The 14,712-nt window shown below is 49.2% G+C and overlaps 1 protein-coding gene across 3 annotated transcripts in view; it reads right to left on the bottom strand.

The window, feature by feature from the left end:
• PTPRT (protein tyrosine phosphatase receptor type T) overlaps nt 1-14,712 on the bottom strand; it is a 1,117,000-nt gene that overhangs the window by 60,930 nt on the left and 1,041,358 nt on the right. For all 3 annotated transcript variants that reach the window (XM_070051826.2, XM_051846098.3, XM_051846094.3), the window contains one exon: nt 2,646-2,733. In XM_070051826.2, coding sequence (XP_069907927.2) covers nt 2,646-2,733 — 88 coding nt within the window. The remainder of the gene's footprint in view (nt 1-2,645; nt 2,734-14,712) is intronic.

The following is a 14,712-nucleotide window of genomic DNA, read 5'->3' as shown; positions in this document are numbered from 1 at the left end:
GGGGAGGAGTGCTTTATTAGAGCAGAACGTTCAAAGGTCCTGGGGCAAAGGTCCTGGTTTAATCGAGGAGGCTGTGATGGAGCAGCATGATGTGAGAGGAGACTAGAAGAACAGCTGAGGGTCTTTCACTAAGGAGAGTACAAGAGTGAGGAGAAACCATTCCAGGGGTTTTTCGTAGGAAACAACATTGTCCACCTCCTGTTTGAGAGAGATCCTTCCAGTTTTTGTCAAGGATCAGATCGGCAGAAAGTTGGGGCCAAACGTTGTAGGGCACCCAGGATGGAGGCTGGCAGGGTCCCTGTGAGAGCTGGTGGTGGCCTGGGCGAGGATGAGCCGTGGAGGCTGGGCAGAGAGGCAAAAGGGCACTTCAAGTCCTTCATGGAAAATCCCCGGAAAATCTTTGCCTGGCTCTAACTCCATTTTCCATGAACCTTTCGAAGGCCGGCATAGCTTGGCTTCTGGCCCTCAGATCCCTAGGCACTGACCTGGGAGTGGGGCGCGTCCCGGATGCCCTCATCTGTCAAGGAGTCAGGAGCCCTTTGCTGCACTCTAGACATTTTTTTCTTCCCTGTACTTTTTTTTTTTTCTTCTTAACTGTGTGACATCCTTAGGAGGAAGACGCTGTTATGTCCATTTTATGGATATCAAGGATTAGAGTGCTTGTCTAACGTTGCATCACCTGGAATTTCGTGGATGCTATCAGAACTCCCCAGCTCATAGGGACAATGGGTAAGTGACTAGGGCTTATACAGCACAGGATGCTGGGGACGGGTCAGGGCACGGAGCCACCTGGGGCCCTGGGGCCAGGGTGGGGGCTACCCAGGGGAGGGACCACAGCTCTCAGTGCCCAGTGCCAGGCCTGCTCAGAGGAAGCCCACTTCCCCCAAGTCCTAATACACATTTGCTGACTATTTGAATATCTCCTCCCAGCGCTTGCAGAAAATCTTGCTGTGTTTCAAGAGACAAATTAGAAATGTTTTCTGATTAGTCCCACCATTCATAGCCCATTTCTAAATCAGCACAGGAAACAGCTAAGCTAAAACTTCTGCCTCTTTATCCCTTTACAATCTGCCTGTATCTTACTCTTTCTTTATCCAAGCTTTTTCTTGGGCAATGTCTAGACAGCTAAAATAAAGCAAAACATTGAACTGTGCTAGAAACAATTATTTGCCATCCAGGATCCTTTTATTTCCCGTCTGGCTGAGCCGGGTTACCCCAGGACCAGACACCAAGCAATACTCCCCATATGGTTGGTGAGATATCAGCGGGTTCAGGATGGCAACAATGAACCACACAAGGGCCGGCGGAGAGCCCTCTTCTAATCAGGATACGTGCTCAGCATCTTGCACGAGATAACTCCGTCCCTTCTGGATTTATGGTTTTCGGACTCTGCAACAACATCTGGCAGTGACAATGCTTGGGTGTTTCCTGTGCATGGTATTCAGTTTTCTGGCGGTCTCTCCGTTCCTCTCCTCCCAGAACTGAAACACACACACCAGTCACACACAAGGACCGTCACTGTCTTTGTCCAGGCCCCATAATCCTCTGCAGTAGTCTCCCGACGGGTCCCGTTGCCTCCATCCATGCCCAGTTTAATTTTTCTGCCACCAACCCATCTTATTCTGTGTCCCCACATAGGTGGAATGATATAGCCTGCTCAACAATGAGCCTGATAATGTAACCCTATAGCTAAGAGAACTGGCGCCAGGTATTAACGCCAAGTGTTGCATGTATCTCTTTCTATCACTCTGTCCCTACTATCTTCATCATTCCAGAGGTGAGGAAACTATGCTCAGAGGAGACAGGAGACCAGGGCCCCAGAGCTGGGATAGAGACCCAGGAAGTGTGACTCCAGAGGGCTCTACTGGCCATCACTGACTGTATCAAGTCACTCGCTGGATGGCCTACAGGATGAAGCTCATTCTCGGGCAAAAGGTAGCGTCCTAGCTTTGCAACAAACCAGCTTTCCTCTTGCAGACTCAGAACCTTCATTGTAGCACTGGCGTAGGCCCCGAGTGCAGGCCTTCTCTTTTCAGGCTCTGCCCTACTGGTAATGGGGTTAGGGAGAATTTGCATTGCATAAATCCTCTTTTGCGTGATCAGAGTAGTCCCAGCTCCTTCAATCCGTGAACTGGCCATTTCCCAGACTGTCAGGCCCCTTCCACGCATCAGTTCTTACTTGGGACTCTGCCTTAGAAGAACACTTTGTCTCGCCCATATGGGCTGGACCTTGCTCTCCACCCCCAAGTTGCTGCCACGAAAGCCCTCTGAATTGGAGGAGCTTCTGGAAACGCCAGGCTCATCCATCTGCCCAGTGGTGGGGTCTTCTCTATGGCCACCGTCTGGCTGGGCTTCTTCCTGGGCCTGAGCAATTGCCCACCCTTCGGAGGTTCTCCCCAGGTAGATCCCCAAGGATCTACTCCGCCTGAACACATCCCCACCTGCTCCCTCCCCGTGAGACCAGCCGTGCTCTGACAACAAGGCCAGGTGTGACAAGACAGTTACAATGAAACTCCCAGCTTGGCACATGAACCTAAAGCTGAACACATCAATGACTGTTTGATAACAAATTGCAAATAGAGAACAGCGTCATTCCCCCCATATCCCCAAACCTTGCTGCTGGGGCCTTTGCAGAGGGCACCTACAGGATATGATGTTCCCGTATCGATTCTTATTGCGGTTTTCATCCTCCTTGGCTGTGTCCCACGAAGCTGTCTGCCCCTCTGGCAAGGCCTAAAAAGAAATGACAGGGAGGTTAGGGTTGCCTGACATAGGAGCTTTGTCCAGGTGTAGACAACCAGCAAGGGAAATGGGACCCACCCGTGACAGGTCACTCATCATAAAGGGCTGTGAGGCTGGGGCCTGGGGAGAACACAGCCTTGCTCTTCTACAAACTTTCTTGCTCACTCGTTGACTTGGATATTATTGATGTCTTCTGCAGGTCAGTCTGGAACTCACAATCTCATCCAGTAAGGAAGTCATTCATTAATTCATTCATTCACCCATCCATCCACCCACCCATCCATCCTTTACTTACTAAATCCCTCACATTTGTTGGCATTTTTCTATGGAACTAGAGGTGCAGGGAACTAGAGAATTCTTCCTTGAGCAGTCTGTTGACTAGGAGATGTAAGGACTAAATGAGCAAATTTATCATTTCTGATAGTAAAAAGTGATTGAGGAAAACAAAGAAGGACGTGGGGTAGTGACGAGGAACGAGACTGATTCTAGATGGCACAGTGTGGGAGGCTCCCTCTGTGCAGGTAACATGTACGTGGACTCAGTCCTGAAAGCAGCAGCCATGCCAACAAGAGGAGGGGCTTTCCAGGCAGAGGGAACAGCAGGTGCACAGGGAGGCAGGAGGAGAGCCACAGAAACATCTCCATAGGACTAAAGAGTCTGAATTACATTAGGCTCTGTGGTTAAGGAATTCAATGCTATTCAAGGTGTGATGGGAAATCAGTAGAGGGTTCTGAGCATGGGAGTCCCCTAAGAAGATTTTCGTTTCACAGAATGTATGCTGGCTCCTGTAGGAAACACAGACTTCAGCATGGCGGGGGAAGAATGAGGATTAGCTGGGAAGTTACAGCAGTAGTCCAGGGAAGAGATGCTGGTATCTCGGCTCCTTGGACCAGCAGTGACAGCAGCGGACCTATGAGAAGTAGCTGTTTTGGGGACATTCAATTGAATATTGTTGATTTGGGATGTCCCGTAAGTAAGCTCAGAGATAAAAGAGCTGAACTTTAGTAGTTTGTTTGGGAGACAATGTCAAAGAACATGGGTAGTAGAAGGGGGGACGTGAGACCATCAGGGAATAAAGCCAATATAGGGTACACCAATGAACAGGTTACCATTATGTGCAACCAGAGCTTAATCCCAAGGTACATCTCATGCCTCAGAGCTGTGCCACCAGAGGATGGAGGGAGTTGGGGTATTTATCAACCAACTGTCTATTAGCATTTGAGGATAACTCTTGGGAACTCCCTAGTGTTTCTGCCATGCCCTAGGCAGTGTGCGCATATTCTGGGGATCACTGACTTGAAGAGCTGCATGGACAGGGATGCCATTGGGGAAGATGGAGAAGCCTGGGCAGAAACAGGATTGGGGAGGCAAGGATTTAAGTGTTGTGTTTCAGGTATAAAAAGCACTTAGAGGGGCCGGTGCTGTGGCACAGCGAATTAACGCCCCAGCCTGCAGCGCCGGCATCCCATATGGGTGCTGCTTCGAGTCCCTGCTGCTCTACTTCTGACGTGCCAGGGAAAACATCTGAGGATAGCCCAACCTGGGGGGCCCCTGCACCCATGTGGGAGACCCAGAGGAAGCCTCTGGCTCCTGGCTTCAGATTGGCTCAGCTCCGGTTGTTGTGGTCATCTTGGGAGAAAACCAGTGGATGGAAGACCTCTCTCTCTCTCTGTAACTCTGCCTTTCAAATAAATAAAAAATAAATCTTAAAAAAAAAAGTGCTTAGAACAATGCCTATCCACCAAGTACTGTGTGTTTTTTAACAGGCTCAACATAATACAAATAACAACATTAATAACGGCAGCCAAGTTTGAGATGCCTATGGGATGTTAAATAAGAAGTTGGACATAAAGGCCCAGAGCTTAGCAGGGGGCAGGAGACAGGAGTCCTCAATCAATTTACGAGGATGGAAGCACAGATAAGACAGGAGCCAACAGACATGCGGGATGATTTCTAAGAGCTATGAGCCGCTGGCGCCATGGCTCAATAGGCTAATCCTCCGCCTTGCGGTGCCGGCACACCAGGTTCTAGTCCTGGTCAGGGCGCTGGATTCTGTCCTGGTTGCCCCTCTTCCAGGCCAGCTCTCTGCTGTGGCCAGGGAGTGCAGTGGAGGATGGCCCAAGTACTTGGGCCCTGCACCTGCATGAGAGACCAGGAAAAGCACCTGACTCCTGGCTTTGGATCAGCACGGTGCGCCAGCCGCGGCGGCCATTGGAGAGTGAACCAATGGCAAAAGGAAGACCTTTCTCTCTGTCTCTCTCTCTCACTGTCCACTCTGCCTGTCAAAAAAAAAAAAAAAAAAAAAAAAAAAGCTATGAGCCAAGTGATACAGAACCAGAAGCAAGGGTGCAGTCAGTTACTTAACAGAGAAGGAGAATGGCCTCCATGGGAGTGAAGAGCCTCAGCAGAGCCCCACACGAAGGCCAGGCAGCGTGCTGCTTACTGCCTCCACCCCAGCTCTCGGAGAACTGGCCGAATGTCCCATCCATAGTCCTTGCCTTGCTTCTGGGATTGCATGTGCCCCAGCTGCAGTCTGTACACCTCATTGTCAGCAGCACAGGGGGCATGTGCTTCATTCCTCTCATCCACAGCCTTGGTTTTATCATCTACTCCTCACTGGGTTCCCCCTAAGCAAGGAGGAGTCTGTAAGGAGACTGGTCGGAAGCTCAAGCACGCAGCAGACCCTGTTGTTCTGAAAAGGCGAGGGCCCAGGCACAGTGCCACCTTTCTTGCTTCCAGACTCTCAGGTGTTAAGTGAACCTGGGTGGGTTTCTGGAGCAGGGCTTTGCAGGCTGTTTCCCAGTCTCTGTTGCATCTCCCCGTCCTCAGATTACTACTGGGGAGTGAGAGCAGTCAGAGACAAAAAGCAAACACATGGCCATGGCTGTGTTCCAGTAAATCTTCATTTACACAAACGAGCGTCGGGCTGGAGTTAGTCTGCACTTCTAGGTTTCTGATCTTCACCCTGAAAGCAGGACCATGGTCCCCAACCATGGAGTGACTGTGAAGGTAGAGTGGGTGCCCTCGCTGCTACTGACCCATTCCAGGTTCACTGGGGGGCACAGGTTAGGTGTCTTTGCTTGGGCTTCCTCATTTAAGCCACGTTCCCCAGCTTAGCTTCACCCAGGTTTCAGATGGGAATAATAAGGTGCCTTCCCTCTATGAATGGACCAGGATTTTTTTTTTCTTTGTGTGCATCTTTAGATGGGTATCTCGAAGAGCAGGTAAACCAGGAATTGAACTGCCACTAATTTCTGCCTTCAATCTGGGTGTGACAAGGACTATGAAGGCAGGAATATGCTCACTTACAAATGTGGAGCTTAGTGCACATTTCTCCTCTTCCTCCCCTTCCTGTTCCTTTTTAAAAGACCGCCACCCTCCATGCATCTCTCCACCAGCTCAGGCCTGAGCTGGGCTGCAAATGCTCATTGCCTTCTGCACAAGGCTCCCAGCCCCGGCCACAGTCTTGCACTCTCGTCAGACAACTCCAGCCCACACAGGTTCACCTTCCAGATCATTCTGTGTGTGGCATGGAGGAGCTTGCTGGTCTGTGTTAGCCCTGCACTTTCTGAGGTGCAAGCTGAATTTTGGGGGGAGTTGTTCTACTGAAACCCTCTATGACAAAGGTCAACCCACTGCTCATCAACTGCATCCCCTCAAAGTGCTGTGGAACCAAAGGCAGGGTACTCGGTATGTTTTTATACTAAGTTTGGAAAAAACAAATTGAATAACAGTTATGTGCCAGGGTGTGGGTCACCATTTGCTTAAAATCTCTTTAGGGCTGCACAGGATATCACCTGGGCGGATTTAAAAGTTGAAGGAGCGCTAAGGCCCTACCCCACACCAGTGAAGTGGGACTCTGAGGTGGGACACAGACTTCGGTGTCTGGAGCTCCCATGTGATGCCTGTGAACAAAACGTCTACCTGGAGGAACAACCCCATGAATCTCCTTGCTGGTTTCTCTTGCTCTGGGTTTGTTCCCGCCAATCCATTCCCCACCGTCACCAGAGAGATCTTTCTAAAATGTAAGTCCCAGGCGCTCCCCCTTGTCACGTCCCCAGGATCAATTCCACTCCTAAAATACCAAGTCCTCTAAGGCTCCACCCCACAGGGCCCTCCGGGTTCACTGCTCGCCCTTCCTTCGATCAGCCGACTATAAGGTATTTCAGAGTTCTGAGACTGTACGCATGCTGTTCCCTCCACCTCACATTCTCCTCCCTGAGTCTGCCTAGCAAACTCCTCTGTGTCCTTCAAAACCCAGGTCACACATATTCTTTGTGAAACCTCTGTTCAGCCTTCCTCACCCCACTGCAGCTCTAGATAGAATCAGCCACTTCTTGGCCGGCGCTGTGGCTCACTAGGCTAATCCTCCGCTTGCGGCGCTGGTACCCTGGGTTCTAGTCCCGGTTGGGGTGCCGGATTCTGTCCCGGTTGCTCCTCTTCCAGTTCAGCTCTCTGCTGTGGCCTGGGAAGGCAGTGGAGGATGGCCCAAGTGTTTGGGCCCTGCACCCACATGGGAGACCAAGAGGAAGCGCCTGGTTCCTGGTTTCAGATTGGTGCAGTACACCAGCCGTAGCAGCCATTTGGGGGGTGAACCAACAGAAGGAAGACCTCTCTCTCTCTCTCTCTCTCTCTCTCACTCACTAACTCTGCCTGCCCGCCCCGCCCCGCCCAAAAAAAAGTAACATTGCTTAGAATCAGCCACTTCTATTATGTCGCCATCTTGTAGTTTTGTTGATTTCCCAACCTGGCCAAGGTTCCTTCGTGGAAAGGACAGCATCTTATTCACGACTACATCTGCAGAGCTGGGGGTGGGCTCTGAGTTTCTTGTGAGCTTGAATGACCCCTCTGCAAAGAAGGTCAGTGGAGACCCAGTGACCGAGGTGGCTTCTGCGCCGCTGAAAGGCCAATTCTGGAATCTCAGGAGCACGTGACCTTGTGTATCATCTAATTGTGTTCCCGTCCATCGTGGCCTTCCAGGCACCTGGGAAGTAGATCCTCGCGTCTCCCACTTGGGCGCCCTCGGTGACAGGGAGTTCACAACCTCCCAAAGCTCCCTGCCTCTCTTTGGGGAAGACTCACTGCACGTTTGCCTCTTTGCATGCCATGCCTTGGTTTTCTTTCTCTTCCGGGGGACCCAAGGCAGTGTGCACCCTCTGGAATGTGATACCGAGATCTGGCAAACGTTAACAGTTCACAGAACTCTCAACATCAAGGCCACGGAGCCTCCCCGGCATGCAGCTCTTCCTTAACCAACACAGACCTAGCAAAAACAGTGGTGATGAGTGAGTGGCAATCTCTGTGGGAAACCACCACAGACCCCGGTACAGTCCCAGGAGCCTCCTTCTCCCCCAAGTGGAGGCTGACAGAGAGGGAATGGATCTCGGGGGCAGTGCTGATGTTGTCAAAGGCAGAGAAGGCGAGGGCTAATACAGCCACCCGGGAGGGAGTGGTAATGACCCCCTAATTGGCAAGCTTTGATCACACATCCATTTCCCTTTTTAGGGAGCTGCAATCTAACAGGGGATAATCCCTTCAAGGGAAAAATGTGAGGGGGTTAAAGTATGAAAGGGAGACTCATCTCCATCTTCAAAGCAAGCAGCCGAAGGGGCATTATTTTTACATTAGCGGCTAGTTACAGTAGATTGACCAGGGAATGGTGGCAGTCATTAGGAGCTAATCACATTCTTTTGAAACCAAGATTGCCATATCATTATATTCATCCATTATCAATCTCTGCTTTCCTTTTCTCATTCTCTTCTCCTTAGAGTGTTGAGCTCTGGTTTCGCATTCCTCTCTAAGAAAATGTTCCCTAGTCTGCTACAGAGTTGCTTTCCATGGAAGGTACCTTTTGTTTTTAAACCAAAGGATGTATTTGGGGATTTCTTTGTCCCTGGAGAACAGAGCCTTGGTATTTGTAGACTCCTAAAACATCAGATTGGGAAGGGTTGAGAAAATTGTTTGCATAAATGAGCAAGGTGAGGTCCAGAGACAGGAAATGATTTGCCCAAGACACAGCCTGAGTCTTCCCTCCCTTCCTCACTTCCCTCTTTCCACACGGCCACCTGTGCTGCTTCTTGGAGGTAACAGGAGTGGAAGAAACAGACTCATTCTCATTCATAGTTCTATTTGTGAGGAGGAATAGACCATAAATAAGCAAACCTATAGAAAATTGGGTATATCAAGGGCCATCAAGGGGATGACTAAGTGGCTGGGGTAGTTGGTGGTTAGAGGAAAGGGACAACTTAGGCTTGGGCACGACTCCTCCAAAAGGTGACGTCTGAGAGAGAGAAAATCAGCCCTGCTACTGAGGAGCTGGCCTGGCACTCAGTGCAGGGCCCTGGTGTCCCCTGTTGAACATCAACAACATCACAGCTCACTCACACCCAACAAGGCTGTTCTATGACCATGGCAGAACGAGACAGAAAGGAAGTCAAATCTGAATACAGACAAAAACATAAGCTGGCAAAGATACCCCTATTCCATCTAGTATGAATGACTACTGCTTCTTTGTGTTAGAATCTTCCTTTCTGCAGTTAAGATTTATTAAGGTATCTAATCACAGCACTTCCTAGTAGAGTCCTACTTGTAACAGAACCTTGCTTCCTTAAACTGTTTCCCAAATCACCTAACACGGCCCATTTTCTGAGTCCTGTCTAACTTCCTGAGATGTCTCACAGTCCCCCGAGCTTATGCACTCAGCTTGCTGCAACAAGCAATAAACCCAACTGGTTTAACACTGGGGCTGTTTGACACACTGAGCTGAAAAGCTGGTGATGAGCGGGTGCCAGCCACCATAAGTGCTGAGGAAAGAATGGTACAGTCTCTGGGATGGAATGAGTACATTGTGTTCTAGAACTCAAAGGCAGGCTCTCCAGAGCAGACAGAATAAAAAGGTGAGAATGACACATGACGAGGACTGGGGGGCTGCAGGGAGATTCAATCAAGGTCAAGAGCATGAGTCTTATTCTAAGTCAATGAGAAATTCTGGACATTTCTTAAGAGGTGGGGGCTGAGACAATGCCAGCATAAGTTGATGAGAACACTTGCACCAGAAACCCCTCTTTATTCTTGTTGATACACTTAAAAGATTTTATCCTAAAATTATCATCTGGTGCCTGCCCCAGACCAGCTCTCCCTGTGATTAAAACCCACCCTCCCAGCCAGGAAGCTGGAGCCCACTGAAACCAATGGAAGGCTCAGATCACATGACCGCAAGCCACAGATTGCTTGTTCCCTGCTGATTCACTCCATAGGACTGCAACCACCGTGGCTTCCCTACTTAGTACTCCATTCTCTTTCAGAACTGAAAATTATGTCTGAGGCCTACTGAGCTGGTGCCTTTTTCTACCTGTTGGTTTGACCCTATTTAGCTAAGAGGGCCAATTTTCAAGCTTTTCATTTGTCTTTGGACACTCTTCTTTGGAGCTGTGCTTTTTAAAGCAATGCCCAAAATAGTGCGACATCAGAACACGATACTCCCAAGAGCATCTCACCTCCAAGCCAAGGTTGAGGGGATGGCCATCACATCATTTAGCTGTTCACCCCGCTATCCTCAGCAGATTTTGTCAGCTCTGATACCCCCATTCACTCTCTCTGACTTGACTGTATCCCTGGAGATAATTGGATATGATATGCCTCGGGGTGCAGCAAAACCAGACCCAGAGATTGCTGATCAGGCAGTTCCTGGCAGACGCTTCAGGGCAGAACTGAAGCCCAGGCTCCTTCACAGTCAGTCCAGCCCGTCAGGATTTTCCCATGACCCTGCCTATCACCGGTGTGGGGAAGATTCGGGAAAGTCTTCACTGAGGAGACGTCATCTCACGTGGACCTTTCACCATTTATCTTGTTAAGGAATACGCCTTGCACATGAAGTCAACGGGAAATTTTTGACATCTCTTAAGAGGTGGGGGCTGAGACAGTGCCAGCATTAGGGTAAGTGGCTGAGAACACCTCTCCCCGGAAACCCCCTTTATAATTCAGGGAACAGCAGGGCTTCGCAAAAGGCAGACAGACCAGTGTTTGAATATTTTTACTGCAAATCTTTTTACTACTCAAAGTATCACCTTTCCTGAAAATGAAGTCAATAACATACACTTCAGGTTAGGGGAGGGCATTTCACGATACGGGGGCAGCAGTGTGGGCTGTTTGTGGCTCATGGAAATCTTAGGTATCTTGGTCATGTTGGTCTTTATATAACTCTATTTTATTTTATTTTATTTTTTTGACAGGCAGAGTGGACAGTGAGAGAGACAGTCCTTTTTGCTGTTGGTTCACCTTCCAATGGCCGCCGCGGCCGGCGCCCTGCAGCCAGCGCACCGTACTGATCCGATGGCAGGAGCCAGGTACTTCTCCTGGTCTCCCATGGGGTGCAGGGCCCAAGCACTTGGGCCATCCTCCACTGCCTTCCTGGGCCACAGCAGAGAGCTGGCCTGGAAGAGGGGCAACCGGGACAGAATCCGGCGCCCTGACTGGGATTAGAACCCGGTGTGCCGGCGCCGCAAGGCGGAGGATTAGCCTAGTGAGCCGCGGCGCTGGCCCATGGTCTTTATATAACTCTATGCATTTGTTTAAAACTTACAGAAATTACATCCCCTCAATATGAATTTACAGTATGTAATTTTGACAGTGTATAGACACTGTACAGAATTGGTGACTATAAGTGATTACCTGACATAATGCCTGTATCACCAGCCCAGTGCCTGGCACACAGGCATTCAGCAACTCCTTCTAGTTTATCCCAAGCATACAGTGCTGAGCCTTCTTGGTCTGCTCCTGGAATTCACGCCCTGGCTCCATTTTATCAGAAGTGTCTAGGAGTTTTTTATTTTTATTTTTTGTAAGAAGGGAAAGGATGGAGATTTTCTGCAACATACATCCTAGTTTGTCTTGGACCAAAGGGTATAGGACTTTGAGTTTTAAAACTGAGTCCATTCTGGGAAAAATGGACAAATGGGTGACTGTAGGTACAGGTAGGACATGGTGTTTAGAGAATGGGCATGATTGTCATGATCTGCTGGAAGTCTCAGGGCTGTTCTTCATTGCAGTCTATGGGTTCATTTAATCCCCACATGTACCAAAGTCTGTGGCCCACTGGTCAACAGCAAGGGTCAGCAAGGACTGCCATACAGGTTGAGCACTACACAAGAATAGCACGTTTAAGGTAGCACCCTGCATATGGCAGACACGACAGACTTCTACATGAACTGTGACTATTTTCTGGACAATGACAGTCGATGACCTTGAGGCAGGTGCCCCTTTTGCTATTTCACGCTAAGATATTGTATGAGTTAGCTGTGGCCTTGGCCGATCCAAGCTTTCAACAAATGCCACCTTCCCTTCTGTGTTGAAAAGCACATGCCTTAGGGATTACAAATGTGGACACAGAAGGCAAGAAAGGATGACTAATGACATCTACTCAGAGTGGCATCAGGAGAGCAAATATTATTGCACACCATGTCACTAAATAGACGGTAATTTATGAGCTCTGCTAGGGAAACTAAGCAGAGAATCAGATTGCAGCAAGACGGGGTATTTGTCTGTGACAGGAGCTTTGATCAAGGCAAAGTAGTTGAATGCACGCTGGTGTGTAGAGTCACAAAGCACCCTTTAAAAGGCTCAACGAAAAGCTACAAAGTCTCTTTCAAATGACAAATTCTGCGCCAATGGTTCTCAAACTTTGCTAGTATCCAGACACCCTTGGGGATTTGGTGACATGCAGGAGCCCAGGTTCTTGGCTGCAACTATGAGCCCGTGCCTCAGTGCCATTTACTACCTCTCAGGTGCTTCTGACACAGGTCTCAGTCTGAGCCATGGTTTCAGGCAGCAAAGCAGACAGGAATAAGAGTTACAGGGAAGATTCAATGTCAAATGGGAAGGCAGATGCTTGGTATGCTGTGGAGACTGCCCTCAGACGTGCTGGTCTTTCCATTTTGGTTTATTTCTTCAAGAAATGCTGCCTTTATTTTTTTGAGGGGAGGGGATGTAACTATACTTAAATACCCAAAATTCTTCACCAGCACTTTATAATTCAATTAAGGTAGCAGTCTACATTTATATACTACTTTCCAGATGCTTCAGGGAAGAGATGAGTCAGATCCTTCCTGACCAGCAACAAGGCCACAGCTTAACAGGGAAGCTCATGTGCGAGGTCCGTCTCTCCCCCAGATCCAAGTTGATGACCTTGGGGATCCCCGTACCCCACTCCAGGTTATAGACTCTCAGGCCTTCCAGTTGCCTACACATTGTCCCCATCATCAAATATGCATGTCTGGGTGGCCGGTTCTGGGTCCCTAAACTTGATGGCAGGCAGCCAGCATCACAAGGTAGATTGCCAGAGGCTATGATTACGGCCCTGTGAATTCTGTTCAGGGGAACAGTGCAAGGGGTGTTGAGTCCTATTTATCTCCCCATCTCCTTTCATTTTATTTCCCTTTTCATAGGCGGTCTTCTTTGTTTCCCCTCTAAAAGCTGGCTGTGACGCTGCAATTCTTTTATGTTTTCAATCTTTGCATATATAGCTCTCGTGGTTACCCTTAACTGTCATTTTTTTTTTTTGTTCAACTCAAGGTCTCGTCTTTTGGGAGGCTTCAGATTGATCCAGGCAACAAGAAGTGGCAAAAAGCAACAATAGACAATAACAACAACAACGCATCTTTGCCCTGAACCTTCCTTACTCAAGGTCTCCCGAGCATTTCATATAGAGTCCTGCGACAGCATCACATAGCAAGAGCATGGACTCCCTTTAAATAAGGCCTCCATTGTCTTCAAGTAGCTTCCTATCTCCAGTGCCTAACGCAGGGTAGGGTCCGCAGTAGCTACTCAATCAGTGTTTCTGGGCAGATGAATGCCTACAAGGTAGAAGCACACATTACCAGGCTCCGGAGTCTCTGCTAACTATGTAATCTAACATTTCACAGAAGCTGAAACTGGGCCCATGAGAGAGGAAGGCCTTGCCAAAAACACCGAGCATCTCAAGAGCGGATTCAGAACTGACAGCCGGTTTCTCTCTAGTATCACCTGGAAATTGTGGACGTGGTCGGGAGCATTCTCATTAAGCACACACACACACAAATACTATTTGCCCTGTTACAAACAGGATGATAAGTTGAAGCAGAAAAAATAGACTACAAGGAAAGGAGGGAGTTAACAGGTGTCTTCCACTGGAGTTCTTGCCTGCTGGAAACATTGTAACCTGAAACCATCTGGGTTGCTGATACCTTTAGGGTGCTCCCTAGAAATGGCCCATTTGCTTCCTTTCCTAATCTTGGGGCGGAGTGGGATGGGGTAAAACAGCAGGAGGAGCCCAGGTCTTTCTCTTTTGGTCATTATGAGTTTTCACAGGTGCAGAACAATCATGGTTTTCCCATCCACACTGTGATTTGCGCATCTGCCCTACTTCTTCAGGTTGCTTCCCAGAACCACTGTGATCTGCAAATGAAGGAGCTGAACCAGAAATCCCTGTGAGTCACCTGCTGTGGCGTGCTCTGTGACTGTGTCACCAACCCGGGAGAGAAACACAGTGGCAGCCCTGCCCAGGTGGCTCTGGGCAGAGAGGGAGGCACAGGGCTGCCCTGAAGCTTCCACCTCTGTGCTCATGCCCCCCGGGGGGCTGCCTGCCCACTGCTGTACACTGATGACTAAGAGCAAGATGGCAACAGTAGTCTGTGCCCTGGAAAGCCATGGACAAGGCGTGTCTGCCCAGCCCTGGAAAATGAACAAATGTTTGCTCCTCATTAGGCAGCATTCTATTCCTCCCAGCTGTTCCTTGTTGATTTAAACAGTCTTAATGGAGCTGTAATAACCACATACCTTCTGGATGCCCTGCTGGGTTCTTCCCATTCTTATGACAGCCTGTCTGGTTGGGACTGGGATGAACATGCTTCCTTCTCTTCATCACAAAGTCACCTGTTCCTGGTCTCCCTCATCTTCCCCAGACTTGCTGCTCTTCTAACCCGGATGGCTAAAGGT

Source organism: Oryctolagus cuniculus, chromosome 11 (assembly GCF_051225735.1).
Source record: "Oryctolagus cuniculus isolate XC-2025 breed Fujian yellow rabbit chromosome 11, ASM5122573v1, whole genome shotgun sequence".
Lineage (NCBI taxonomy): Eukaryota > Metazoa > Chordata > Mammalia > Lagomorpha > Leporidae > Oryctolagus > Oryctolagus cuniculus.
The sequence above is the reverse complement of the archived record's forward strand: the minus strand, read 5'-3'. Positions and strand labels throughout refer to the sequence as shown.